The sequence below is a fragment of the Phyllosticta capitalensis genome (assembly GCF_038381095.1).
Source record: "Phyllosticta capitalensis strain CBS 128856 chromosome Unknown BKA78scaffold_7, whole genome shotgun sequence".
In the NCBI taxonomy this organism is placed as follows: Eukaryota; Fungi; Ascomycota; class Dothideomycetes; order Botryosphaeriales; family Phyllostictaceae; genus Phyllosticta; species Phyllosticta capitalensis.
This window is the reverse complement of record NW_027117445.1, coordinates 1,946,381-1,972,744: the sequence shown is the minus strand read 5'-3', so window position 1 is coordinate 1,972,744 and position 26,364 is coordinate 1,946,381. Positions and strand designations below refer to the sequence as shown.

General features: G+C 56.5%; 12 protein-coding genes across 12 annotated transcripts; 6 read left to right on the top strand and 6 right to left on the bottom strand.

Annotated features, from left to right (window-relative positions):
- Positions 1 to 976: 976 nt before the first annotated feature.
- BKA78DRAFT_297416 (tyrosine phosphatase-like protein) lies at positions 977 to 1,714 on the bottom strand (the record flags this gene model as incomplete). The annotated part of the gene is made up of 2 exons (XM_066886766.1): positions 977 to 1,050; positions 1,120 to 1,714. The coding sequence occupies 2 exons, from the start codon at positions 1,712 to 1,714 to the stop codon at positions 977 to 979; spliced, it is 669 nt and encodes a 222-aa protein (XP_066742981.1).
- A 1,031-nt stretch (positions 1,715 to 2,745) lies between these two features.
- BKA78DRAFT_170534 (uncharacterized protein) lies at positions 2,746 to 4,187 on the bottom strand. Its single transcript, XM_066883235.1, has 2 exons — positions 3,015 to 4,187; positions 2,746 to 2,966 (listed from the first exon to the last, which is right to left on the bottom strand). Exons 1-2 carry the CDS (start codon positions 3,978 to 3,980, stop codon positions 2,814 to 2,816), a joined length of 1,119 nt encoding a protein of 372 aa, XP_066742980.1. The 5' UTR covers positions 3,981 to 4,187; the 3' UTR covers positions 2,746 to 2,813.
- Positions 4,188 to 5,984, bottom strand: BKA78DRAFT_319573 (WD domain, G-beta repeat-containing protein). Its single transcript, XM_066888868.1, has 5 exons — positions 5,929 to 5,984; positions 5,836 to 5,880; positions 5,352 to 5,790; positions 4,844 to 5,307; positions 4,188 to 4,797 (listed from the first exon to the last, which is right to left on the bottom strand). The coding sequence occupies exons 1-5, from the start codon at positions 5,939 to 5,941 to the stop codon at positions 4,334 to 4,336; spliced, it is 1,425 nt and encodes a 474-aa protein (XP_066742979.1). The 5' UTR covers positions 5,942 to 5,984; the 3' UTR covers positions 4,188 to 4,333.
- Positions 5,985 to 6,661: 677 nt separating this feature from the next.
- Positions 6,662 to 7,864, bottom strand: BKA78DRAFT_253399 (uncharacterized protein; the record flags this gene model as incomplete). The annotated part of the gene is made up of 1 exon (XM_066884817.1): positions 6,662 to 7,864. The coding sequence occupies one exon, from the start codon at positions 7,862 to 7,864 to the stop codon at positions 6,662 to 6,664; it is 1,203 nt and encodes a 400-aa protein (XP_066742978.1).
- Positions 7,865 to 9,164: 1,300 nt separating this feature from the next.
- BKA78DRAFT_170426 (uncharacterized protein) lies at positions 9,165 to 9,935 on the top strand. Its single transcript, XM_066883233.1, has one exon. It carries the CDS (start codon positions 9,292 to 9,294, stop codon positions 9,721 to 9,723), a length of 432 nt encoding a protein of 143 aa, XP_066742977.1. The 5' UTR covers positions 9,165 to 9,291; the 3' UTR covers positions 9,724 to 9,935.
- Positions 9,936 to 11,252, top strand: BKA78DRAFT_170451 (uncharacterized protein). Its single transcript, XM_066883234.1, has one exon. It carries the CDS (start codon positions 10,148 to 10,150, stop codon positions 11,126 to 11,128), a length of 981 nt encoding a protein of 326 aa, XP_066742976.1. The 5' UTR covers positions 9,936 to 10,147; the 3' UTR covers positions 11,129 to 11,252.
- An 889-nt stretch (positions 11,253 to 12,141) lies between these two features.
- On the top strand, positions 12,142 to 13,401 carry BKA78DRAFT_297413 (uncharacterized protein; the record flags this gene model as incomplete). The annotated part of the gene is made up of 1 exon (XM_066886765.1): positions 12,142 to 13,401. One exon carries the CDS (start codon positions 12,142 to 12,144, stop codon positions 13,399 to 13,401), a length of 1,260 nt encoding a protein of 419 aa, XP_066742975.1.
- A 736-nt stretch (positions 13,402 to 14,137) lies between these two features.
- Positions 14,138 to 16,193, bottom strand: BKA78DRAFT_170421 (lung seven transmembrane receptor-domain-containing protein). Its single transcript, XM_066883232.1, has 4 exons — positions 15,970 to 16,193; positions 15,718 to 15,924; positions 14,623 to 15,672; positions 14,138 to 14,573 (listed from the first exon to the last, which is right to left on the bottom strand). The coding sequence occupies exons 1-4, from the start codon at positions 16,033 to 16,035 to the stop codon at positions 14,235 to 14,237; spliced, it is 1,662 nt and encodes a 553-aa protein (XP_066742974.1). The 5' UTR covers positions 16,036 to 16,193; the 3' UTR covers positions 14,138 to 14,234.
- A 107-nt stretch (positions 16,194 to 16,300) lies between these two features.
- Positions 16,301 to 17,478, top strand: BKA78DRAFT_253848 (uncharacterized protein; the record flags this gene model as incomplete). The annotated part of the gene is made up of 2 exons (XM_066884851.1): positions 16,301 to 16,386; positions 16,440 to 17,478. 2 exons carry the CDS (start codon positions 16,301 to 16,303, stop codon positions 17,476 to 17,478), a joined length of 1,125 nt encoding a protein of 374 aa, XP_066742973.1.
- Positions 17,479 to 17,955: 477 nt separating this feature from the next.
- On the top strand, positions 17,956 to 20,229 carry BKA78DRAFT_170403 (uncharacterized protein). The gene is made up of 2 exons (XM_066883231.1): positions 17,956 to 18,845; positions 18,890 to 20,229. Exons 1-2 carry the CDS (start codon positions 18,223 to 18,225, stop codon positions 20,127 to 20,129), a joined length of 1,863 nt encoding a protein of 620 aa, XP_066742972.1. The 5' UTR covers positions 17,956 to 18,222; the 3' UTR covers positions 20,130 to 20,229.
- Positions 20,230 to 21,556: 1,327 nt separating this feature from the next.
- Positions 21,557 to 23,208, top strand: BKA78DRAFT_170392 (uncharacterized protein). Its single transcript, XM_066883230.1, has 3 exons — positions 21,557 to 21,680; positions 21,732 to 22,189; positions 22,238 to 23,208. The coding sequence occupies exons 1-3, from the start codon at positions 21,653 to 21,655 to the stop codon at positions 22,928 to 22,930; spliced, it is 1,179 nt and encodes a 392-aa protein (XP_066742971.1). The 5' UTR covers positions 21,557 to 21,652; the 3' UTR covers positions 22,931 to 23,208.
- BKA78DRAFT_170388 (uncharacterized protein) lies at positions 23,148 to 25,250 on the bottom strand. The gene is made up of 3 exons (XM_066883229.1): positions 25,159 to 25,250; positions 23,473 to 25,087; positions 23,148 to 23,351 (listed from the first exon to the last, which is right to left on the bottom strand). The coding sequence occupies exon 2, from the start codon at positions 25,040 to 25,042 to the stop codon at positions 23,486 to 23,488; it is 1,557 nt and encodes a 518-aa protein (XP_066742970.1). The 5' UTR covers positions 25,043 to 25,087; positions 25,159 to 25,250; the 3' UTR covers positions 23,148 to 23,351; positions 23,473 to 23,485.
- Positions 25,251 to 26,364: the final 1,114 nt, after the last annotated feature.

The following is a 26,364-nucleotide window of genomic DNA, read 5'->3' as shown; positions in this document are numbered from 1 at the left end:
ACCCTAACCCTAACCCTAACCCTAACCCTAACCCTAACCCTAACCCTAACCCTAACCCTAACCCTAACCCTAACCCTAACCCTAACCCTAACCCTAACCCTAACCCTAACCCTAACCCTAACCCTAACCCTAACCCTAACCCTAACCGGCTAGGAGTAAGGAGCTTTGAAGTCTCCACAGTGCAGGTGTTGATATGAGCGGAAAGTGATGAAGAAGGATGGTTGCGCAGAGCTGTGGCCAGAGTTGTCTTGCCCTCGCCCGGTGCAGGCAGGCAGGTGCTTATAAAAGGGTCCTAGCTGAGGCCAGCGCAAAAGAAATATGACCTTTGAAGCAATGGCAACAGTGCATGAAAGATGAAATGAGCTCTTGCGTCTTGTGGACTGGCCCTACGGCCTCGGCTGCCGTGAGCAGCACTTCCTTGAGCCACTTCTCATCGAAAACCTCGTCAAAAAGCGAGGACGGAGGCACACGCGGACCGCTGTCGGCTTCGTCGGGCGGCTATGGAGATGCCATGGCTATAACACAGATAGACAGTCAGCAAACGTGCGTTCCAAAGGCAAGCGGAGATGCAACCTTTTCCCTGGCCACGCTGGGTAGAAGCCAGGTGATTGTTGTAGTTCTGGGGCCGAGGTGGTGGAGGAGGATAATCTGGCGGAGCAAAAGGTCAGGATTTTCTCGCACACGACGCCCTAGCCCGGTGGAGGGAGGCAGCTCTTTCAAGTGCACACGGAGCGAGCCCTCGACTATCGGACTTGGTCACTTGCCCATCTTATCAGCGTCAAGTGTTCGCAGTGGCAGAAAAGATCAAAATACTACTGTTATGCCATCACTCTATCTTCTCTTTCTTTTCACACTCCGCTTCTTTCCTATTCTCTTCCATCTTTTTGACGCCGGTCAGTCCAGCACACGCTCGCATGCATAAGTGTCCGCTTCACACCACCACGTCCGCAAAGCCGCTCGCTGCCCCCCCCTCCGCCTACTCGGCGCGCTGCTTGCCGCGCATGACGCGCCGGCGCTGGGCAATCATGTGCGTGTAGAGAATGTACGAGCCTATGCAGCGAACACGTCAGCCCAGTCATTCCACACAATCCAAACAACCACCAAGAAAAGAAAACTCACCAGGAACATAAATACCCAGCACAGCCAACAGGGTCCACTTAGCAACGGGGCCCAGCTCGGCCTCCGCAACGCCCGTCCACACGGCGCGCGCCACAAGCCAGCACTCGCACGAGATGCCGAGCGGGTACAGGGCGTAGAAGAAGTTGTAGCGGGCCCAGACGAGGGCGGCAGGAACGCGGCCGCCGCGGCCCAGCACGCACACAAAGTAGCCGTAGCGCACGACCTCGGTGACGCTCCAGGCGACCAGCATGCCGGCCCAGGGCCAGCCGGAGCTGGTGGTGACGGCGTCTGGGAACAGCCAGGCGATGCCCCAGACCAGCAGGAGCCGCGACGAGACTTGCATCGCCGTTGTGAGCAGCGGCGCGCGCACGACGCCCAGCACCGAGTGTAGCGGCTCGAGCAGCGCGAGTGTTTGGATGTCGCGCACAAAGGTGTCGGTGCCGCCGAAGAGGTGCGCGGGCCCAAAGAGCGCCAGCACCATGGCTACCCGTACGAGCAGCAGCGCCCACAGCACGGCCGAGATGGCGTTGTAGGCGAGGAGGTAGGTCTGCTTGGGCGACGAGGCCGACGACGCTTTGGTACTTGCGGACGACATGGTGGTTCTGACGAGCTCTCTTGCGGTAGGTAAACGTGCGCGTAGTCGTGGTGTCGAGCCCCAGATCCTCAACAATCGTTCCCAACTCTTTTCCTCTCTCAACCAACACAATTCTTCCCAGCAGCCTCAACCCTCTCCCGGGAACCTTGAAGCGTTTCGGAATCAAACTTCGATGTTGTGGTCGTCGTCTATATTGCCGTATTTTCCTCTCCTCTCTTCAGTCCCTCTCTTCCTCTTCTCTTCTTCAATTCCGTCGACGCGACGCGGAGAGACGGGGACGCAGCGGCAGCGGCAAGAGCAGACAGGCAGCAGACAGGCGGAGATGCGAGAGGCGAGACAGACGGCGAGGCGCGGGGAATGGTAAGCGGGAAGGACTGTCCAAAGAAAGGTGACTACCGGCCGAGGTTTGGAGTAGTAGTTGGAGAGATTTCCTGTTGGACGTCGTTGGACCGGGGAAGATTGGCCTGCGGTCCATCCCGATCCCGATCCCGGTCCCGGTCCCGCTTCCCTCCCGCGCCGGCATTGACCCGCCAGCAGGGCAGGAGGCAGGGCAAATAATGTCGAACTCGACAGGAGCATGGCCAGATGTCTCATCAGCCATTGCAAGAGGTTAAACATCTTCTGGCACTCAGGCCTACATCTTCAAAGTTCAAGCACATCACCCACTCAAGCCAATCCCAGCCCAGAAACAACAAAAGCCATGAATCTTATATATATATGTGTGTGCGCCCCAATATACATATTGCCCGTCATCCATCATCCCACCATGTACAAAATACTACCTTACTCCATCAAAACACCACATCACTCCGTCCAGTGTTTAGCAAACAAAAAAAAGAAAAGCCCCGATTGAAACAGCAACCTGTGCCCGCAAGTCTGCTGCCATTGTGCAAAAAAACTCCACCCTACCTAGCCGAAAGAAGCAAATGTATTGTTGACGAAGAAGAAAAAAACGCCAGGTAGATGCAATGCATGCTGGAAGCGCTTTGGTTGCTTGCTTTGCCCGCCGCCATCTAACCGCCGCACGGTTGAAACGTCATCTTTCCTGTAGACCCGATGACATGACGAGTACAAGGCAAAGGAGAGCTGTCAGTCGGCGCTACAAAAACAGCTGTATCATGGCCGAGGGGTTCTTGCACTTCTTGTGGCAGCCGTTGACGACACACTCCTTGAACGCCGGCGACAGATTGCGCACGTCTTTGCCCTTGCGCTTCGACGAGCCGCGGTAAAAGGTGCATTCGCCGCAATACGCCTGTTTGTGTCAGTAGTGTCGACGAAACCTGAAGCCGTAGCTACTTACGTGGCCGCACGCCTTGATGATCCAGACCTGGCGCTTCTTGCTGCCCTCGTCGCCGTCACACAGCTCCGCGTCGCAATTCGGACAGACCAAAACCTCATCCTCCTCGGGCGAGCGCGTGAAGCCGGGGCCCGCGGCGTCGGGCGCCTTGTACGTCGGCGGCGGAGACGGCTCGCGCTCGTTGCCCAGATCGAAGCCCGTCATCTCGTAGTTGAGGAGCCCGGGCATCAGGCGCGGAAAGGTGCCAAAGCCGAGAACCTCTGCCGGGTCGCCGCCGCCCATTGCCTGCCGCAGATACGCGAGGTCGGCGCGGTGGTCGGTGTTGCTGTTGCCGCGGTGGTGGTGGTGCCGTCGTCGAGGCGTCGTGGGCCGTGGAGCCCGTCGCGTTCCTTGCACCGACGTCCGCTCGTTGAGGATGCGCTCCGCCGCGCGCCTTGTGGTGTTCTGCTCGGGCTGCGTGAAGCGCGGATGGCCTCCATTGACGCCGCCGCCGCCGTTTCCACCACGAGCTGCTTCCAGCACTCTTCTGAGATTTATCCCTGGCGTCGGCGCCACCTGGCGGGCCGAGATGAATTCGACTTCGGGGCTGGGTGGAGGGCGGTTTGCAAACGAGGCATTGTTGGGGGAGTCGTCGTTGCACAAGTCTATAATCTCGTTCGGGAAGCGCGGCGGACGCGAGGCGCGGGTCGAGGCCGGAGGTGCGGCGCGGGTGGCAGAGTCGTCGTCCGAGGTGAGGTCGATAAAGTTTGGCGCCGCGCTCGACGACGTCGCCGTGGTCGTCATGACGGGTCGTCTGTAGTCCAGGCCGTCGCCGGCGAAGCGAGTGTGGATGGGAGGGAGGTGGAGGCCAGAGGTTTGCGGGTGCGGGCGGCGTGGTGGTTGTTGTTCGTTTGGCAGAGTGAGGTCGAGCAGCGACGACGAGATTCGAGAGGTTGAAGCGTTAGTGGGTTGGCGGTGACTGCGTTCCATTTCCGAGTGCGTTCTCTGTCGGTCCCGCCGTCAGCGCATGCTTCACAGGACGAAGGAGCAAGGTGGTGCGTACCTTTGGGGAGCGACGATGGCGATGGCACCGGTGGGAGTTGTACATGGCCGGAAAGGGCAGAGGAACAAGTGGTGGACGTGAGGTTCAAGTCGTCGGGAGCGCCAATGCGGCCGGACGCACGGCGTTGTGGTGGCGGATTGATGAACTAGGAACAAAGTGTTTGGGACGGCAACTACTTTTATTTTGGAGAGGGTCTCTGTCAACCACGGCACCGCCTTGCATAATCATCCAAATATCTCGCTGTGCATCTTCTATGGAGCCCGTACTACCGACCTGCACTCTATCCCGAGCCCAGAACGCTCAGCGCACCCTCCGTCGTCAACGCGACCAAAGATTGGCCCTGCGCTCCCCAGCGAGCCGCGCTGGCTGCAACTGCTTTTCTAAACGGCTCCGACCAGCTCTTGGACGACTTGGCGTAGTGCTGGACGGAAATGCTGCCCGGGCCCGCCGCTGCGAGGAATTGGCCCGTGTAGTCCCACTGAATGCTCTCCACCGGGTTGCCGACGTCGAGCGTCTTGATGCATGCCGACTTGCGCAAGTCCCAAATCTGAACGCTCGTCTCCCCTTGCGCAACGGCCGCGAGCCAGGTGCCGTTTTCGGAAAAGGAAATGGCCTGAACAGGTCCGCCGGCATCAAAGTTGGCCATTTTGTCGCCAGTCTTGGTGTCAAAGACTTTGATTTCGCCGTCCTTTCCGCCAGCCGCAAAAAAGTGGCCGTCGGGGTGGAAGCTGCCGCTCAACAATTCTGGGCATGTTAGAACCCGCATGTACTTGGGGAATCAATTTCTTACCAGCATCAGTGTAAATCTGCGTGAGAACCTTGCTGCTTTCCAGGTCGTAGAGGACGTAGCTCTTGTCGACGCCCGTCGAGGCCAAAATGTCTCCACACGGATGCAGCGACAAGGACGTGACGGGGCCTGCATGCGATGTAAACTGTGCAACCTCTGCGCCATCCTCAAACACCTTGACGGCGCCAGCGGACGTGGCCACGACGGGTTTGTTGTCGTACCAGACGCCGTGAGTAATCTGACCACCAGCCTTGAGCGCCTGCACCGCCTGCTTTTGCGATATCGAGTGCACGCCAGCCACGCCCTCGGCGCCTCCAAGCAGCGCGAGGTCTCCGCTCTTGTCCAGAGCCAACGTCTTGCCGCCGGGGTACAAGGGGTCGGTCGTGTGCGTCGTGTCAAACAAAGTAATCGTCTCGGCCGTCGCCCAGCCATCGGGGATGGCGCGTTTTCTCCTCGAACTCGAGAGCCTGTCAAGTCAGCCCCATTCTCTGCCTCTTCCTTGTTCACATACTGCTCTTGAGTCTGATCAATCTTGGCAACAATGGCCTCTGGCAGCGTCGCGCTGTCCACCTGCATGGCGTCTCCAGCCGGAGCACCGCCTGCCGTGACGGTAATCTTGGACAGAGCATCCCGCGCCTCGTCCCTCTCGCGAGTCAACCGCGCAATGACGCGCACAGCCGCATCGTGCTGGTACAACGCGGTGCTCAGCTCCTGCCTCGTCTGCGCCAAGTGTTGCTTCAATTGATATGTCTCGAGTGCGACGGCGTCCCATTCGTTCTGAAAGGTGGCGAGAAGAGAGGGAATGGACGTCAAGGTCGGCGGGCGCGGGCGCACGATGCGTGCCGTCTTGAGCTCGACGAGATCGTCGACAGTGAGCTCCTCGCCATTGACCGGGTCGGTGCCGTGTTCGGTAATGTATGCCTCGATCAGGCGTCTCTCAAAGACATTGCCTGCGCTGTGTGAGCGTGGTTGCGCGTCGGAGCTTGCCAACTTACCGCTTTTCTTGGACGCGACGGGCACTTGCGGCGCTTCACCAGAGACTGAGAATGGTCAGCTTGAGCTAGAGGATGCCGAGAGACGCGACTCACTTGCGCACAACATGGCGGAGGTGGAGTGTGAAGAGTTGTGCAATTGCTGAGCACTGAGCTATGGAGTCTTTCTGCCGCCGGACCATGGACTGAGAGTCGACCGCCGGAGCGGAAAAACAGAAGTCCGCGGCGGAGCGGTATCGATACCCGCTGTCGATGCAAATCTTGGCGGGCATCTTCACAGCCATTTTTCAAGCCACTCCCGATCTGTCACTCGCCACTTCCCTCCGTCATCGGATCTGCATCCGCAAGCAGTCACCAGTCGATGCCCTCGGAAAAGCCCGACGCGATCGAGGACAAGTCAGGTACCAGGGGACTGGCCCTCTTCAGGACCGACCTTGACGTCAGTCTTGCAGCCACAGGGGCGCCGCTGGCCAGCCAATCCCTCCGCTGAACGCGGGCTGCCTTCCGGGAGCGAGAGCATCATGGCAAACACGTCAGATTGTCACCGGTCAGCTGCAAGTTGGAGGCCTTTTAGATGAATGTGTGTATTACCAATCCTGAACGCAATGTGCGAGGGCGAGTGGTCTCTAGCCCAAGTCTAATGGTATCAAGTTCTATCGAGTAGTGATGCCCCTTCCAATGCAATCCCTTTTTTTTGTCCCAACAATGCTTTTGTTCCGTCAACGCCAAATCAAAAGGCCATCCCTGTTGAAAGAGGTCTCCATCCATGGCCATGCTTGGGTATATCCTCCGCATCCAAGTGTTTTGAGAAGAAAAGGTCGTAAAATCATTAAGAAGAAGAACTGTTGAGCGACAGACGCTCAATGTCGTCCAAGGACCGCGGAGCCAGCTCGTCCGAGTAGGTGGGCGGCGAGGGCGGAATGTCGTCGTAGGTGGGCGGTTGCTCCTCGTCCCACGAGATGCCCAGGCCGCCGCGCTCCGTCAGGACGACGTTGAACTGGGTGCGGAGGACGCGGGCTGCGCCGGTGGGGGTGATTTGCGTGGGCTTGTTGTCCGGGGCCCACTCTTCGGCCACGACCATTTCGACGACGAGGTTGTGCTTGACCTCGAGCCCATTTTCGGCCGACACGTCGCAGACGGGCTTGGAGGCGGGGTTGACGTTGGCGTGGAACTCGAGCTCGATGGTGTCGGCCTGAATGTCCGTCTTCCAGCCGTGCTTGACGTCGTCGGAGCCAATGACGCGCGTGTCTTCGTGGACGATGCCCTTGCCGTCGCCGCCGACCTTGCTGGCGTGCTTGGGGCAGGCCGGCGAGACAAACTTGCTGTGCTCCTCGATGCGCCAGTTGAGCTTGCGGAGCTTCCACCGCGTCGTCGACTTGTCACGCTTCTCCTCGACCAAGCCAGTCATGCGCATCTCGACGGTAAAGTCGCCAATGGGGTGGATGACGTTGGGGAGGGTGACGGCTGCGGTGAGGTTGGTGGGAGGAAAGATGCGGACGCTGTTCTTGTTGGGTCCGGGGAGAATGGCGCGCTTGATGAGCAGGCTGCGGTCAAAGGTAATGACTTCGCCGGTCGAGGTGACTGCTTCGGCAGCCAATTGGTAGTCGAGGGTGACCAGAGGGCTCTTGGTCGAGGCAGGAAGGTGTCCGGGGAAGAGGTAGCTCAGGGGAAAAAGGTGGTCTCCTTGCTTGAGCTGCAGAGGCTCGTGGAGAAAGTTCCACTTTTTGAGTTCGGTGGTTTGCGTGGTGCACTGCGGGCACGCCTTGTGGACGGGCTCCTTGGTCGTGGTGATGGCGAGCAGCTTGACCTCGAATTTTTCAAAGACGACTTCGGGGTCGGTGACGTCGACCTTGACCTGGCTGGAAAAGAGGGCTCCGCTCGAATTGGCAGGAGAGCCGTAGAGAACGAGCGGAGGCGACTCGACGACGAGGTCCATCTTGGCGGGCTTGGGCGACTCGAGCTTGGTGGCGCTTTTCCTCTCGGACTTGTGGTGCCAGCCGCCGAAGCCGCTGTGGCGCTTGAAAGCTTCCATGCTGGGGCGCTCGGCGGGCTTTGGAGAGTGCGCGCGCTTGATGACCTTTGCGAGAATGGTGCCGGCCTCGTGGGCGTCCGTCTCGTATGGCGGAGGCGAGAGGGAGTGATCCCGCTTGGAGATGGGGAAGTGGAGAAGTCCTGGCATTGCGGGGGACAACAAAGAGAGGGTGAAGCCGAATTCGGAAGGTCAGACTGGTCTACGAGTGCGTCTTGTGTTGGTTGAGCTGTCTGAGGCAAAGTGTGAGAGTAGTGAACATGTCAGAGCAGAGTAGTAGTAGCAGCAAACAAAAATTGGGGGAGCTGGGGGGAGGGGGTTTTGTAGTCACGATGGTTAGGGAGCACCTGGGCGTGGCACAAAAAAAGACTGGTGCTTGTGGTGCTAGGCGGTTCCAGGGCCAGGGCTGCGCAGATTTGCCTGGTAGTGCCGTGGAGCCGGGGGGTCACAGCATGCCCTGAGCGACCAAGTGCATCATCCGCTCACGCCCTGTTGTCATTGCCCGTGGCCTGGCAGCTGACTCTGTGTCAGTCGACCCTCACCAGTCGCAGCAGAGGGATGCAGCCACGCATCGCGTCGAACCCCGCAGTTTGCGAACATGTGGATGACCTCCAAGAAACATCTCCTCGGACCTGGCCCTGAGTTGTTCTGTGACTGTCGCTGATGTACCGTCGCCAGCCGCCGTCCGGGCATTCAAAATACAGCGGATTTTGTTAGTCACACAGTTTCCCGAAAAAGGTTAGCAGGCTCGTCTATACCCGCATCTCGCATCCCTGGCGGCCCGTTTTTCCTTTTGCTTCTTTTTTTTCCTGAAATTTCTGAGGGAGACAGCGGGCGTGACTTGGAGAAACCTTCCAGACGTTCCCCACCAAAAGCCCACCCTGCTAACCACTTCTTCTAGGTTTTCTCCCCGCCGTCGCCGAGTCTGACAGTCTGTATGGCGCCATTCTGCCCGCCAATTTGTAGCCGCCGAAGCTCCAATAATTCTCGTGAGTCACCGGCGACAGGGACGAGGAGCAAAATGCGGTCATCAAGGTGCCATTGAAACGTCAACTTTTTCCTTCTTCCGCCCGTGACACCCCCTGGCCTCGGCGTCGTTCCAACTCCAACTCAACTCGCCCTCGTGATGCTGTCATGACGCTTGGGTGCTGGCCGAGACTCTTTGCTTCAAGTCCAGCCCTGCCTGGCTTGTACACACGCGGTCCGCTCCAACTGGAGCCCATGCCGCAAACGCTGAGGCTGACGCTGAGGCTGCCTCCTGCTTGACCACCTCACCTCCTGGCTGTGCTTCTCTACGTGCGTCGCGTCTGAAGCGCAGCACAGCCATGTCTCGCTGTCGACCACGTACACACGACCATGGCATTTGCGCGATTATGCCACATCTTGACTCGACTCAGAATAGCACCATCACGCCCTGATCGCCGACTCTCATGTCCGCATTCGCGGCTGACGAACCCCCTCATGAACCCCCTTTCTTTTCTCCTCCTCAAATCTCACAGAAGCATTTAGGGCTGAAGCAAAATGCCGCCCGTTGCGCTCAACCTTCCAAGGGGGCGACCATCGTCATCACAAGCTACAATGGCATCCATGCTGCGACCCATCGTTTTGCGCACGTGTTTCTCCTGGCTGCAACACCATCACACAAAACAACTCACCACCCTCGAGGCCCAAGCACCGCACTGCCGACGCCAGCCGCCCAGCCCAACATCTGTGATGCCCTCCATCCTCCACTCCTCCACATCTTGGTCTCCCACAATACCCACCCTCACCATCCGCATCGTGATGAAGCTTTGACGACCATGCATCAAGCCTCGTCGCTTCGAGACGGCACCAATTCTCATGACAGACCACCAAGGAGATGAAGGCGCGAAAAAGAGCCTCGCCAGGAACACATTATTCAGCCGAGCCATTCAGAAACAAACACCACACACCATTTGGATTCTCTCATCACCGCGTGCCTGACGATCGCGCGATCATCCGCTAACCCCAACAGCCGTCTGGGTTCTTGTCAATTGCCGCAAAATGTCCCTGCGGCCGCCGGGCGGACGTGGTCTCGACAACGGACATGGCGCGTTGTTTCTTGCCCGTCGTTGACACACTGCGCGTTGTTGGGACTCGAGTGGCGCACTACACAATATTGGCCGCTCCAGAGCTCCTCCCAACGCGTCGTCCGACGTCCTCCGTCCCATCAGCTTCGCAAACCACCGCGGGTGGCTGACAAGGGCAAGGAGAGAGGACGGGCATGCGCAGGGGCTGCCACAGAGCCGCTTGCGTACTCGTTAGGTAATGGCAACGCACGTGGTGGACGCGACTGGCTGGCTTCCTTGGTGGCTAGCTACCCAACGACCTCAGCTCACCTCACTTGTACACCATGTTATTCACAAGCTACATACCGGTCAACCATCTCCTCTATGCAGAAGCTTCTCCGGCGTTGCGCTGTCACTGGCTGAGATGCCGTGCTCTCGACAAGTTGGAAGTATACGGCTCCGTCCCGCCAACGCGGTAAGCTCCCGGCAGAGCTGCTTCACCCTTTCCAGAGTCATGCAAAAAGACTCTCGCCCAGCGTCAGAAGTTTCCGAAAACACCATCGCCAGCGGCAATGGCGCACCTCCAGCCGCAGCCGCCGGGTCAGCCTTCTGCTTGGATTCGGATCACGACAGTACGGCCACGGTTTGCGTCGTGTGGAGTGATTTTTACACATCTGATGCCATGAGTCGCGGGGTAAATAAGGGGTACGAGGGACTGCAGGTAGGTGGACTGGGGCTGCATGCTTGCTTACCAACGACTACTACTACGCCATGGGCGTGTCGATGCGGAGGCGGAGGAGGCACAGCGGTGCTTACCAACTCGTCTGCACGACAATGCCCCCTCGACCTCGACCATCATGGTGCCCAGTCGTCAGTTGAGCTCGTCGCCAGAGGAGCTGTTGTCTTGCGGCTATTCTGCTCCCAACTTTGTCTGTCTTTCGTGCGCGTCACGTCTCCCACAGCCACGTTTCCTTTCCAACTCGTCGACCAAAATCCGAAGTCGTATGTGGCAGCGCGCAGAGAAAAAAAGCAAAAGACACCAAACTGTCTCATCAACACTCATCTCATCCACCTCCTCCCATCATCCACCGCGGTCGTCCGTTTAAAGCTCATCCTCGCAGCACCCGAAACGGCAATAAAATGCCTGCGCCGTCGGCCACACGCCATTGGACAATGGGAGTCCAGTCCCACTTTCCCTTCTGGTTGCGCCTTCCTATACCGGCGTAGCGTGTGCGGTTGAGACGAGACCACCACACTGTCATCCTTACTATTGTGACGATGTGACGACACTCTTCCGCCCCGACGACAGCTGGCGCAAACTCGGATTTTGCGTTTCGTGTCGCTGATGATGTCGACGACGGAGAACCCTCGCGGCGCCATGCCATCGATTGCTGGAGGCGCGGGGTCCGCTCGCCAGTTGAAGACTTCGTCTGTCGCCTCGATGGCGCAAAATCGGCCTCGGCGCACCGTGCTCTGCGCCGAGTGTGATGGCACACCAAGTCAACACGGCACTCGGCGTCGGCGTGGCTCTGCTCAACGGAGTACTCAGGTAGGTCGTGGGAGTCATAGTCGCGCCGCACTGGTGAGTAGTTGTTGGCCGGATGTCGAAACACGCATCTGTGGTTCAGGTCGCCACGTGAGGGTCGCCGCTGTGACTGTACCGTACTTTTGCAACCACCCTCTTTTTTCTGTCTATGTACGCATCTTCGTTGAGGTGGACTGATCGGAGTGTAGTAGCGTCCACTCAATTGATTTTTGTCACTGTACCTTGAAAAGACAAGAACTGCTTTGGACAACAGTTTTGACGACATCTCTGACGCGAAACTCCAGAGCCCCCAGTGATCCGCAACAGCCCTACCAAAGTCTTGACCAGAACATCACTTTGGCCAGCCCCAACACCAAACTCCCTGGGAATCGCCAACCACAAACGTCGAAAATGGACCCCGTCAAAAGTGCAACTTGCTGCGGCTGTGCTGTGCCAGTGGAGTACCAGATCACCACCACCATCCGTCAAAAGTAGAATGACAGCAAGAAAAAGTCTCCCCAACAGTCTGTGATGAGTGATTTGGCAATGCCTCTCATGGAATAAAGGCCAGCCGTCCGCACACTGAGGACGCCATCGAAAGCATCTCGTCTCTACTCTCCACTGATCCAGCGAAACAGCGACTGTAGCGACAGCTTCCGTTTACTTTGCAGAGACACTTCGACACCGACACTTCGACCACAGCCTCTTCAACTCAAAGCCACTTCAACATGAAGAATCTCACCTTTTCCACCATGGCCCGCCTGGCTGCAGCCGGTCCCTTCCCGACCCTGTCCATCCCTCAGGGCGCGCCGATGCCGACCAATGTCCCCAAGTTTCCAACTCTCACCGACGGAATCCCCTTGGCCACGGGACTGCCCACCCACCAGGGCGCGCCACTGCCGACGCTCTATCCCAAAACCTCGGCCATCAATGGTCTTCCCATGCCCACACTCTACCCCCTGGGCAACGGCAGCGAGGTCCCCGACGCGATGAGCAACTTCAACCACGCCAGCCTCGCCAGCGCCTACCCCAGCATGGCCGGCTTCCCGGATTACGTCCCCATGGCCGACGGCTCGGTCCTGTCGCCCACGCAGGCCGCCCAGTGGGACTGGGACCTGGCCGACTTTGTCCCCGTCTACGACGGCTCCGTCGTGCCGCTGCCGACCCCCTCGTCCCTGGTTCCCACGCTCCCAATCAACATCGACGCCGTCCCGACGGCCCTCGTCACGGCGTTCCCCAGCTACAATTTCACCGGCGCCTCGGACGTCCTCCAAATCGACCCGCCGACCATCGTGGCGGACCCTGAGAAGAACGAGTACGTCGTCCAGGTCAAGGGCCGCGTCAACGAGACGCAGGAGTTCATCGACGACCTCCAAAACAACCTGCCCTTTCTCTTCCCGCCCGTCGCCAACGCCACCAACGCTACCGCCTCCTGTCCCTCTCTTGCCCGCCCCCAGCCAACCAAGTACTGCCACCCCGAACACTGCCACAACGGCCACTGCCACGAAAAGCACTGCCACAAGGCGCAGGAAATATCCGACCTGCAAAAAGTCGATCCCGCCTGGGTCTGGAGCGAAACGTCGACTGCCGGCCCTCAGGACTTGAATCCCTGCTCGCAGTCCTTCCAGCGCGCCCATCGCGAGCAGGTTGCCGACGCTATTGCCCGTCTTCATCAGAACGCGACGCAGAATGCGACTGCCACGCAGAACGCTGTCAATCGGCGCCGCCGCGTCGTGCTCCTCACCGTCTCCCTCGGCACTGCTGCCTCTGACCGCTCCCTCGCGCCCGTCGCTACCACGGCTGCTCTTTTACCCACCACTTTCCGCACTGCGCTCCGTCGCCCCGCTACGTTGATTGGTGGCGCTGACGACCACATCCACAGCTCGCGCTCTACAGAGACTTACTTTGGTGGTGCTCTTGCTCCTACGGATCCGCCCGTCATGGACGAGCCAGCTCACTACCCCCGGCCGACTACGGAGAGCTATTGAGACGGTACCGTGTTGACCTCGCGGGCTTGGGAGGTGAGCCCTAGAGCCCCTGGGGAATGACGAATCTCCTTCCGTCTGCTTCTTTTGATTTTTCCTTCTTTCCTCGTCTTTTTCCCTTTTGTCACTTGGAATTTGGAGTTTAGAGTTTGGGGTTTTTGGTGGGACGCGGCAAAGCAAAGCAACGGAAGGCGTCTCAGGCTGTGGTCGATTATCTCGTCCTAGCTAGGTGTGTAAGCAGTGATGGCTAGCTTTACAATCCACAATCTTGATACTGAAGTCCCCGATGAGTTGAGTGCCCGTGCCGTGGATCTAATTGCACTGTGCCGATGCCATCTTCCTTTGTCCCTGGCAAAGTCTGGGATGCGTCACACTGGATTTGAAATCACTACGCATCGATCGACCGCGGATTCCTTCGTCGCCGCGACCTGGCACCGTTCGCGCTCACTCTGACTGACCGCTTCCCCCTCTTTGAACTCGGACGACACGCACGGTCTGTCCAATTCAGGTCTCTCAGTAGCAACTCCCTGCAACAATAAACATCACAGTCCAAGACAGCAGCAGAGATATGAACGATTTTCGACGAGGAAGAGAAATGGCGATCTACGCAAGAAAATAGAGTCTCCAAAGTACACAACTCCATTTGGAGCCAAGACTATCGTCTGTCAATATCGATACACATTGACATTATAGGGGAAATCGTCAGCCCAAAAAGCAAAACAGCACACCATATAAACGCCATTCGATGCAACCCTAAGAAAAGCCCAGCTCCAGCAGCAGCTGTCCCACAAGATGGGTATCTTTCCGTACCAACCAGACTAGACTCGGAAATTACATCAGTCCTTCTTGTCGCCGCCGCCCGTTAGCCTCTGCCGCTCGTCGTCGCGGCCCGATTGGCCCGCCGCCGCGCCGTTGGGCGAGTCGAGCTCGTCGTCGGACCACTTGTCGTCGTCGCCGACGGCGAAGATGGTGTCGCCGTCGAGGCTCTCGCGCGTCAGCGACGACGGTCGTTGCGGCTTGGGCGCCGGCAGAGGCGACTCGGAGCGGTTCACGCCGCCAAGCGGCATTGATCGCGGCGCGGGATCGTAGGCGTGAGGGACATCCGGCCCAATGTCTTCCTCGTCCAGAGACTCCCTGAGCGAGGCGATTTCGAAGCCTTCGTCGTCTTGCGCAATCTGCGGAATGCGTTAGTTTGGGGGATGTGTGGGGGGTCCTTTTTTTTACCTCGTCGCTCATGGCGAAGCGCCGGTTGTTGGCCGTCGGGCGCCACATGTAAGCAACAAAACAAACATCAACCATGTACACCAAGTTCAGCCACCCATCCAAGACGAACCACCGCGTCTGCCAGTGGGTTGGTGCAAAGTCGGGGTCGCTCGCTCCGGCAAAGGCAAACGAATTGAAGAAAAAGAAGCCAAAAATGACCAAGATGCTCGCCAGGATACACCACCAGAGCTTCTTGTACATCAAGGCCTTGACGTTTTGCTTGCGATCCGCGAGGTCCTTCATGGTTAGGTTGAGCGAGTTGAGCGTCCAAATGTAAAAGGCGGTGAGCGTTGCGGAGAGCGGCAGAATGACGAGCAGCACAAGGGGGCCTGCGTCATCTGGTCGGATTGTCAGGGATGCAATGGCGTAGATGACGCCGAAAATGAAGTGGCCAACAGCAAGCCAGCGCACGTAGATCATCGTCTTGCCCAAAGAAGGCTTGACGACACCATAGCCCATGCAGACAATCAGGAGGAGGAAAAACGAAAAGGAGTTGCGGCCGGCGTTGAGAATCGACACGATAATCATGAGCACCTTGGAGCCCACATTGTTGCCGTGACGGTTTTGGTAGTCGTAGAATCCCCATGTCATGAGCATTTCCACGACCAGGAAAATGATGATGGCGGTAATGTAGTTTTGTACGGCGAGAATGTCGTGGCGGTGCTGGACGTAGAGGAAGCCCCAGAAGATGCCAATGACGGCGTACACGATGGCCATGCCTCCGTAGAATGGCAATTTTGCAATCTGCGCGGCCGGCAGTTCACCGTAGGCATTCCTAAACTCGACCACTGCAGTGTACTCCTGGCCCTCGGTGGCAAACGTCTCGACGCAGTAGTATCCGGTCTTGCGCACGGGATAGTTGACGGCATTGGGCTGTGTAAGGTGGATGGCTTCGGTGCGTATGAGGCTTTTGGAGTCTGCTTCGGCATTGTCGGCGAGGATGAATTCTCCAGTCTGGTTGGCAGTGCAAAAGCCCGCGGAGATTGTGTCTTCGTTGCAAATGTATTGCCTCTGCCTTGCGTCAGCGGTTTCTTTGAAAGTGCGCACAGGACCAACCTCCATGTAGGGCGAGTCGTGAGGCTTTCCCAGCAAATTCTTGTCGTGCCATTCAAAGACCAAGAGGCTCACGACCGGGTCCTCGCCCTTTTCCAGCGCAACATTGTCTTTGAGGAACTTGACCAGGATGAAGGGGTTCACGGAGCCTCCCCAGGCTTTTTTGCTGTACATTCCCGAGCATTGCTGGCGATTCTCATCGGTACCGTCCTGGTACAGTCAGCAGAGGCCAGAGGTCTGGCGGAGGAGGCTCACCAGCTGGACTTCTATGGCGGATGCTGCCAGCGCAAAGGCCAGCAGCATACAGAGGATCCATCTCATCGTCTCGGTTGACGCGGCAGGCCGAGCAGAGGGGTGGAAGTGCCGGGTTCGAAAGTAGCGGTTGCGCGAGGTTACCAGGCGGAAATTCGCGCGGTTGCAGCAACCATCAAGTGCGGCGAGGTGGTTGAAGGTGTTGAGGTGAGGGTTGGAGCTTGTTGATGAGAAAGCTCCAGCTGTCCGCGCCAAGCCAACACCCGCACCGTTGGTAAGGCTGACTCGCGCCCAAATTCTGCCTCCCCACGTCAATCCTCCGCACCACCCCACCATGCCTGCAAAGAATCTCGACCGCCTCTGCAAAAGATGCAAAGCCTCCGAGACCTGCATCATTGCGCGCCAGGAGCCTCACTGCCGGTATCTTGTCCACCCGCGAAACTGTCAAACGTCATCCGCTGACCGGCGCATAGGGAATGTTTCATGGGCTACGTGCAGACCAAGGCTGTCAAGCGCATGGAGTCCTTTGCATACACCGTCAAGAACCGCAAGACGACACAAACTCAGCACCGGCTGCTTCTTCCCGTGTCCTTTGGCGTTTCTTCAACCACCCTCCTCGCCCTGCTGCACGAACAACTGGAAAGACAGCGGAAGAAGAGCGGGCGCACTGGATACTTTCTTCATGTCCTCTTTGTCGACACATCGGCGGTGGAAGGTGGAATGCCCGAGGTTCAGAGGTTGGAGCAGTTGAGAGAGGCATTTCCGGGCCATGAGTACAGCAGCGTCGACCTGGCCTCAATCTTTGGGCAAGATGTCGCGCAAGACTTGCCCGATTCCCTCCAGCCGGTGCTCGAGGACGCTTCAATATCCCCCAAAGACAAGTTGGAGAAGCTGATACTCTCCCTCCCGTCTGCCACTGCTCGCGCCGACGTCATCTCGATTCTCCGGCGCCGACTCATTGTGCGATTCGCGCAGGCCAACAGCTGCAGCGACGTTTTATGGGGAGATAGCACCACAAATCTCGCCGCAAGAGCCCTGGCCGAGACTGCCAAAGGACGCGGATTTGCCTTGCCATGGCTCGTCGCAGATGGCGTCTCGCCGTCTGGCGTCGTTTTCAAATACCCCCTCTCTGACGTGTACAAAAAGGAGCTCACGGCATATGCTGACATGTCTTCCTCTCCCCTCAAGCAATTGATTCAACCTGAACCAGCAGTCGATGTGGCAGTAAGCGCAAAGAATACCACCATTGACGGACTCATGCGGCAGTACTTTGACTCGGTACAAAACCAATACCCGGGAATCGTTGCAAACGTTGCACGCACATCAAGTAGACTTGAGCCTTCTTCGGCTGCGGACGAGCAATGCCAGCTGTGTCAAATGCCCGTCGCCGACAGCAGGTTTGGCATTCACGGCTGGGGCGGGGACCAGGACAACAGTACCAATCCACAAGGCGCCAAATTCTGCTACGGCTGCGCGAGATCTGCAAGCAACGGCGCGTCGCTGATGCCATGAGCCGCCCTTGGTTCGTGGAAAGAAATTCCACAAGCTGAAGCGTTGCAGTTGTGGTGAGAATCAACTGAACTAATGTGGATACCCCCACCTGACCCACTCCAGCGCGTAAGTCGAGTTCAGTGATTCTCACCACGACTGCAAATGCTAATTGTAGAGTTGCGAATATAAGCGAGAGTTTGAAATTCTGGCCAATTGACCGGTAGAACTTGAACCGAAGCGCCCTGAACCTGCAGCCTTTTCCAAAGGGGCAGGGATTGTCCTCGTCGTTCGCCTGGGGACGGGCAGCCTTGCAGCCTCGTTGTCCATTCGCGACGGCGGGCGTATTTTGATGCCGGAAACTATCCAAGCGCGGTTTACACAGCCGTGGATGCCGTCTATTTTGCGCTTCCACAAGGCTCTCTATGAGTTACTCAACGAATTCAATATGATTTCTACGCCAATTCGAATCTCGTCTTAACTATTTTACACTTGATTTTGCACATCTTCTACTAAGAGCGACAGGGAAAGTAGACAACAATGAGGCTTCTACTTGCCGTCTGAATGCCGACCAGTAATGGGGAGTAGCCCCTTGGTCCTGAACCACTCATCTTGTCATCTAGCCGCCGCTTCGCCGCACGACAACGCTGCCGAGCCGAGTCCACGGCAAACCTGTCGGCCAGGCACTCTTAAACAGCGAAATTTCGTACTGCAACGAAATCCAAAATTCCAAGCCGCTCATACCCGAAAGCTTCGCACGAATCCGACATGGCAGGATTGACACATTTCCAAGAAAGAACGACACCAGAAGGCCATGACCGCCCAGAGGCTCGCGATGATGCCCCTTCGTTGCAATCAAAATCCTCCTCTAGCACGCTGGTAGACAGCAGATCGAACAGTCCCCTTTCCCGTCACACGAGCAATGGCGCATTCCGATTCGACTTTGTCAATACACAGAAACCCGACAGCTCGCAGCCAAAAACGAATTCTATTGTCCAAGTGGCTCCAGTAGCTTTGGCTCCAGTAGCTTCTCAGAACATTCACTGGAAGTCTCCGGCCCTCATGGCCGGGTTTTTCGTGGCTGGAGTTTGCTTCGCACTTGGCCATCACTTGCACTACCAGAATCTCGAAGGCCAAATCGTTGGTTCTGCGACTACTCAGCAATGGGCGATACGCTTTGGGACGGTGTTTGCATTCTTGTCAAAAGCTTACCTTGCAGCAGCCGTTGGCATTGCTTTCACGCAACGGTTGTGGGTCACAGTCAAAAAGGAGCCAATCAGTCTACGGAACTTGGACAATGTCTTTTCTTTGACGACAGACCCCGCCTCATTCTTTAGCTTTGAGGTGCTCTCGAGAGCCAAAATTCTTTGCATTTTGGCAGCATGCATGTGGTTAGTGGTCACCATCTAACTTGATGACATTGCTAAAAGATTAGGTGCATCCCCATTGTTGCAACCATCACTCCAGCCACGCTTTCCGTTCGATCGGGGACATTATCAAACTCGACAATGGCCTTGGCCCCGTTTCCAGTCTTTCACAACCTCGACTCCTGGGCAAATTCCGCGGGAGCGGGCTTCCCTTCAACTGCGACAGCAGCAGTCAATCGCATCCTCGCCGCAACCTCTTCATCAATGTCCATCCTTCCATTTGCAGCGCCCTTTCCAAACTCCTCATACACGATCAACTTTTATGGACCCGCAATGAAATGCGACAATCTTTCGACGGCATCAGCCGATGGAATCGACCTTGGCGACGCTAAATCTTTGCAAGACGCTTTCAACCAGACACTTGCGCCTTCCTACTGGGACATGTCCTATTATTTTGCAGACTCGACCTGGAAGGAGACTTTGAAGACGACCCATTTATTTGTTTACGTACAGGATTCTCCCGCGCAAAAGTATTCTTGCCATCTTTGGAACGCATCCTACGAAGTATTGTTCCAGTTTAACGATGGCGTCCAGTCAACCAGGATCAAGAACTTGACGTACATTTCACCGACAAACTATCAGCGGCTGCTGATGAATGAATATGCGCCTGGTACGCTCTCCTACTGGTCAATGTTTGATGCGATGAGCGAAGTCTTGTCGTCAAGGTTCGGTGTTGGGTCGACGGATGATTTTTACTTCACCGACAGCACTATCCTGCAAACTGGCGTCGCCGCTTGTCCACCACTGTTGGACTACAAGTACTACATGGGGCCGTACTACTCGTCATGGATGTGTCGGAACGGTTCCGTGGACAAGGCAATCGAGGACCTTTCCCACAACTTTACCCTTAGCCTCCTGAGTTCAGACATGTTCTCCACCAAGTCCAACGTCAACGTTACGGTCGTCTCGAATGCAAATTACTACGAGTACAACCGCACCAACTTGTTGCTTGCATATGCGGTGGCAATCGTGGTCGCCTTGGCAAGTACTGGCGTCGGCGTCGCTGCGTACTTTGTCAATGGCTACAGCGCCTCGACGTCCTTTTCGAGCATCATTGCGACCACGAGAAATCCCGACTTGGATCAAATGGCAAGAGGTGCTTGTTTCGGCTCGCAGCCGTTGCCAAAAGAACTTGGTGGAGCAAAACTGCGGTACGGAATTTTGAAGACGGATGATGACACCCTCCACGCGGCTTTTGGTCTTGAAGAGAGTACGACAAGACTAAGAAAAGGAGACGTTTGCTCTTGATCCATGTAGATACACCAGCGCCTATCTTTTAACGCCAAAATTGTCAATCTCTTCATCGACGTCCGTTCCGTGACGATTGCTTAACTTTGTAGTCGACCAGGCGACAGCAGCAAGGCTGAGCGGTCAGCACAGCTCATCGAAAACGCGGAGAAGAGCTTGGCCTTAATGCCGTGGTACCTCATTGTGTGCGGGCATTGTCTGCGGGCAATTTGGGGGCTAAAATGTACGGTGGGGGCAGAAATGCTGGCGCGAAAGGTGAGAAGACGCGTGACGATCTCCAGTCGCACCGTGCTCGTCTTGATTCCGCAAAAACTAACAGACATCACCATTCAGTGTGTTCCAGGCCCATCCTATGGGCCATCTTGTTCTTCTCCCGCGTTGCTGCGAGAAAGCGTCCACTGTTCTGGAACAATTGTGTCTGCCTTTTGGCATCACGCCGTACGGTGCGTCGAAGCATCGAAGCATAAGACTTCCTCTTTTTGGAGCTCTCCTAGCGTGGAACAACACAGCGCTGCGTGATTGGAAGGCGGTCCGCGAGCACAACTGCCAGCTAAAAGGTGTGCATGCCGCACACACAATGCTTTGATGCTTAAAGATAGACTTGTAGCACGGGCCAAAGGCAATCTTTCTCCGTCGACCAGATCGACATCCAAAGTCCCACCGAGTCGCAAAAGTCTCCGAACCCGCTACAATATAGACTTTGCTTCTCTCTACTAGAAAAATGGTGCACACTCCCCTCCTTTGCTTTCTCGGATCCCCGAAGCGCCGCAAACATGAGCTTCCAATACTCGTCGCTTCTGCCCGACCAGTCGACGACTCCTGGAAACGCTGAAACGTCATCACGGACTGAAGAATCAAATTCGACACGAGTAAACGAATCCAACAGCTTGTGGGACTATGAACTGCGGGAAAGCAACGAGAGCGATCGAACACGACCAAAAAATGTCGAGCCGCTCACACTTGCTCCAACGGCTTCAAACTCGTCTAAGCCGCACGCCGGCGACCAAGAAAAGGAACAGCGTCGCCCGCCATTCCTTCATCGACTGAAAGGCTGGTGGCTTTGGGAAATCGCGGGAATCTGTTTCAGCATCTCGTGCACCATCAGCATCGTCGTCATCATCTGCTACGTCTCGGCAAACAAGACCTTGCACCAGTGGAACTTTCGGCTTGGACCGAATACCCTCATTTCCATTTTTGTTACTCTGGCGAAGACTTCGATGCTGCTTGCTGTGGCTCAGGGCCTCGGCCAACTCAAATGGGTTCACTATCGAGAGAATTCTCGTCCGCTGTCCGAGCTGAATCACTTTGACGAAGCCAGCCGGGGTCCTTTTGGGGCGTTGAAGTTTCTGTGTTCTGCAAAGACTAGCGCGCTTACTGCGGCTTTGGGAGCTCTCATCGTCGTCGTTTCTCTTGCCATGGATCCATTCGCCCAGCAAATCATCTCATTCGACACTCGATACGTGCCAAACCTCGGCGAGGTTGCTGCTATCCCAGTATCCACTGCGTATGATACCGCAGAGGCAATGTGGCTTTCGGGCTCAGAATACGCAGGTATGAAAGGAAAGTGACGTAACGACATTCGCTGACTTGATGCGACCTTAGATTTGATCGACATGGAAATCCAGCAGTACTACTTCATGGGAGTTTTTGGTATAAGGCGGCAGTTTGCATTTCCATACACTTGTGCAACCGGTAATTGTACTTGGCCTGATTTCACCACTCTCGGTATGTGTACCAAGTGCCAAAACATTACCTCGACAGTTACATACAGCCAATCTTCCGATATCAGAACATACCATACACCCGGAAATGTGACTCTTGTGACGGAGCTGCCATCCGCAAGAAACAACATACAAGACGGCAATTGGATCGTTGGCAACGGCCGCGTAAATTTTCCAAACGGCGAAGAAAGCCAAGAGTACGAAGAAGGGGGTGTTTTTGCTACCGTCGCCTTCGCCCAGACTTTGGTCGAAAAGCCCTCGCAATCAATGCGCTTAGAGCCCGAAGTGACGGAGTGCGAGTTTAGTTGGTGTGGAAAAGTATTCAGCAATGTCTCAGTGGTGAGTTGACGAGTGCAAGTCAAATTCTTGCGTGGCTAACATGCTCAGACCAACACAACCTTGTCCGAGTATCTTGTGAACGAAGTCCCGCTCTGCTCTACCGAGGAAACAAGAAACATTTGCGACAACATCAACTACAACATGAGCAGTTACGAAATCCCCATTACGACCTTTGCACCCGCAACGACGTCCGATGAGACCAAACTCGCGGCCGATCAAACTTTCAAAGTCAATTGCCTCGACTCCCGCCGACTCGCCGAATTCGTCGTCGCCAGAAATACCTTCAATGTGTCTCTGGTGCACCTCAGTGGTTTCTCTCTCTCTGGTATGGCCGTGGTGCTAGGAACCGGCGTTGATGATACGATGTCGAGAATCGCAGATATTTGGACACTGGCCTTTCTCAAGGGCGGCCGCAATTCGACCACGCTGATTGGCGAGGCGCTGTCCCCAGAAGTCTTTGTCGTCGTCCGTTGGGCGTGGTTTGTGCTGCCCGCCGCACTGGTTCTCCTCAGCGCAATTTTCCTCGCGTTGAGCGTGACGATCAACAGCGCGACGGCTGGCAAGACTCCGACGCCGTTGTGGAAGACCAGTCTCGTGCCGCTCTTGTTCCACGGTCTGGAAGGTTGGAGTCGTGACGAGCTGCGCATTGAAAGTGAAGCGGACATGTCGGTGGCGGCGCATAGCATGAAAGCCCGACTACAGAAGAATGAAGATGGCGATGCGAAGTTTTTGAGGGCTTGATCGGAAAGCAATTTGTATGGTTTCGAAGTACCGGATAGGTGTTTAGCGATAGCAAAACGACACGAGTGCCAAGTCTTCTTGCACTGGGTTCGTTGGCGATTAGATTTCTCTCTCCCTAACTAGTGGCGCAACCGACTCCGCGACAAGTACCTACCTGAGGACTATTTACGCGACCGATGGACTGCGCGACTGGCTGCGCGACTGTGCACGACCGACGGACTGCACGACGGCTACGCAACGACTGACTGACAGCGATAACTGCTCGCGCGACTGGATGTGCACCGCTGGCTGGGAGAAGGACGCGGTGCGTGGCAATTCACCAGGCCCGAGCGCACTGCCAGGCCGCAAGACGAGGGGATGTAGATTGCGTGCTCACTGTTGGATCGAGAAGAGGCATGCCACGTATTTGAATGGATGAAGACTGATCATTCCAATTTCAGTGTCGGGTGCTCCTCGTCCATGTAGAGGTACGCCGCCGCCTTGCTCTCGCGTCGCAGGCGCAGAGTACTTCTTTTTGCCACAGTGGAATGAATCCGACTTACTTCGTCCTGCATCTCACGCTTCTGACCCTGTCACGCTCGTCTCCGAGTCGACTTCTGTCGGCGACAGCGACGGCTGATGCTGCTTCCAGCCAAGATCTTGTGAGATCCCTAGCTCGGGTGGTGCTGTAGCTGGACGATTCGTGGCGGTTGCAGCAGCGGCAACATTGTCATCATCCTGTGTGCAGTTGGCGACGCTACTAATCTCCTCAGTAGCTGTGTCCACGTAAAGAGTGTGCTGTGGTCTGGCCATCTCTGCCGGCTCATCATGCGGACGGGGAGCACCCTTTTCACTTGGATTCCGCCGCCGTCTGAATCTCAACGAGTCCCCGCTGGAAGATGTACTCCCGGCTCTCGCCGAGCAGACGCGCTGCAGGGAATGCGATTCGGAAACATCTTTCTCCACAGTCTCCTCAAGGTCGTATTCGTACTGAAAGTAGCTGGCAGCTAACCGTTCGGCAGCATCCCTCTCGGCTTCCTCGACGACCCTGACACCGTCTTCGGCGGCCGACTTGATTTCCAAAATCGCATCCTCTCTCATCTCGTGGATTTGGCTTTCGGCAAAGTCGGCCAGGCCGTCGATCGGGTCGTTGTCGTCGACCCATTTCTCAAACAGGCCCGAGATGGTGGGTTCGAGAGTTTTTCGCAGCGTCGTGCCGCAGGCGTCGTGAGCCATGTCCTCGATGACTTCTTGCGCGAGCCGCCGCATCATGCCGGGGAGAAGGTTCTGCAGTGCCTGCTGGAGCATTCCGGGAAGTTGCTCCTGTAGCCTGTCGGTTATGGCCTGTGCCAGATCTGGAGATTTCTCCAAGTTACGACGTGGAGCATCTTGCTCATCTTTCGGCTTTTCGTTTACATGTCTGGTTCGCTTTGCGGGAGTTTGTGACGTGCTTGGAGATACTAGGTTGCAATCAGCGTCAGGGCTTTCGGGCGTCGCAACCGACTTGCCGTCTCTTCTGCGTTTACTCGATGGCTCGTACGGTGGAGGATCGTCTTTGACATCCAAAATGTCGCAGTCGGCTTCCCGCATGCCTCCGTACCGGCCGCCAATGTTGTGAGGAAGAGGGCCCAGCTTCCGGTCGATGACCAGGCGCTTGAATTCGTCCAAAGCCGCCTTTTGCCCGGCCTTAATACCATGAGCCTGGATGTACAGCCGTATGCTCGTGGCCCGGCAGATTTCCTGAAAGGCCTGCACTTTTTCGCGATCCTTTGGCGATGATGTGCAGCCACGGGCGGCTTGTGGTAGCAGAAGCGTTCCGGTTGCATCAAGGGCGAGGGTCATGATCAAAAATTGCCCACGATGGGACCTGGGCACAGCATTCTCAAGCTGAGTCTGTATCAGAGCTGGGACTTGGCTATTATATGACAGATCCATGGCAACAAGATTTTGCGGTGAAAGTTGAAGGAGGAGAGGATGCTGGTCGTCATTGAAGCTGGCTTGTGTGCTGATGCTAATGATTCCCTGAGAGGTGTCCTTTTGCAGGATAACGAGCGAACACGGGCACCACGAATTGCTTGTGCTGGCTTGGGCAACGATGGAGCGTTTTTCGAATATGGAGCGTTCGCCGGACATGGCGATGCAGATTTGGGCAGTCGAGTCACGGCGAAATACACGGCGCTATCCAGAGCCATCAGAAAATGTGCTTTTGATTCTAATGCAAAGCCCGAAGCCTGCGCGATCCCACCCACCCGGGCTTTTGTATCGAGCAGCCCTGACTCGAGGCCGACCAGCAACCAGACACCCGCTCGGACATGAATTCCACGCGATTGCAGCCTCGCCAATATCCATCGGCCACAAAGGTCCTTGCCCCTCGTGTGTAGAGGCCCTGTGCAGCCACAGGGATGGCAGGATCATCGTGAGCTGGATGGACTGGTGGGGCGCGACGTGAGGGAACACGGCCTGGCGAGGTGGCTGGTGATGGCGATGCTTGCGCCGGAGCGCAGCGCTTCGCTTCGGAACGAGGGAAATGTACAGACCGAGCGGCTGACGATGGACGACAGAGGAGAAGGCTCGACGATGCGCGGCTGTGGTGAAGTGATGCGGTGTCAAAAGCGAATCGAGGCGAGACAAAGCGCAGGCGAGTCAGAAATGAGATGGGTTGATGACGAGAAGGTGTTGTGGTGAGAAGATGGAGTCGCGCTGACGACGGGACGAAGTCGCTCGGTCGGGATGCGGCGAAACTAAATCCCGTACATCAACATCTCTACCCGACGTCCGATCACCTCTACATCTACTGCAGCATCACGAAGGAACGCCTGCACGCGCTTGACGATGTTGCGCTTGAAGCTGGCGCACTTGACAGCCACGCTCAGCGTACGAGGCTTGGTCGCAAAACTCGTGGCACACAGGGAAGGACTGGGCCAGAGCCAATTCAAAAGAGTGACGACGCAAGACACGAGAAATCAAAGCTCACAGCGACCAGCAGCTGCATTCCCTACGCAATGACGCCAATTCGTCATGTCCCGACTCCCGCCAAGCCTGTCCCTTTGAGCTGCGTCGTTGACAATATCAGCCGTCCTCGGTCCTGGTCCTCCAATACCTCAAATGTGCTGTTTCCACCGTTTCCATGCTGTGCCAGGGTTTCAGGCCGAATGTTGCAAAGTGTGTCTCGGATGTCCATCACAGCTATTCCGCATAACGACGGTCAAAGTGGTGAATTTCATACCGCCGAAAGTTGTGCCCGCAGATGGTCTCAGCCAAGTTCATCACGTAGTTGCTACTCTTGTGCTTCTTGTGGGCGTCAAGACGTTCCTTCGCATTGACCGTGTATCCAGACTCAACCCAGGGAAGTGCCACCAGATCGGATCCATGGTCACTCGGGAGGTGAAGTCGGGCCTAGCGGACAAAGTCGAGCGCCTTGTCAAGTTGCTCTTTGCCCTTGAGTTATTGACGCT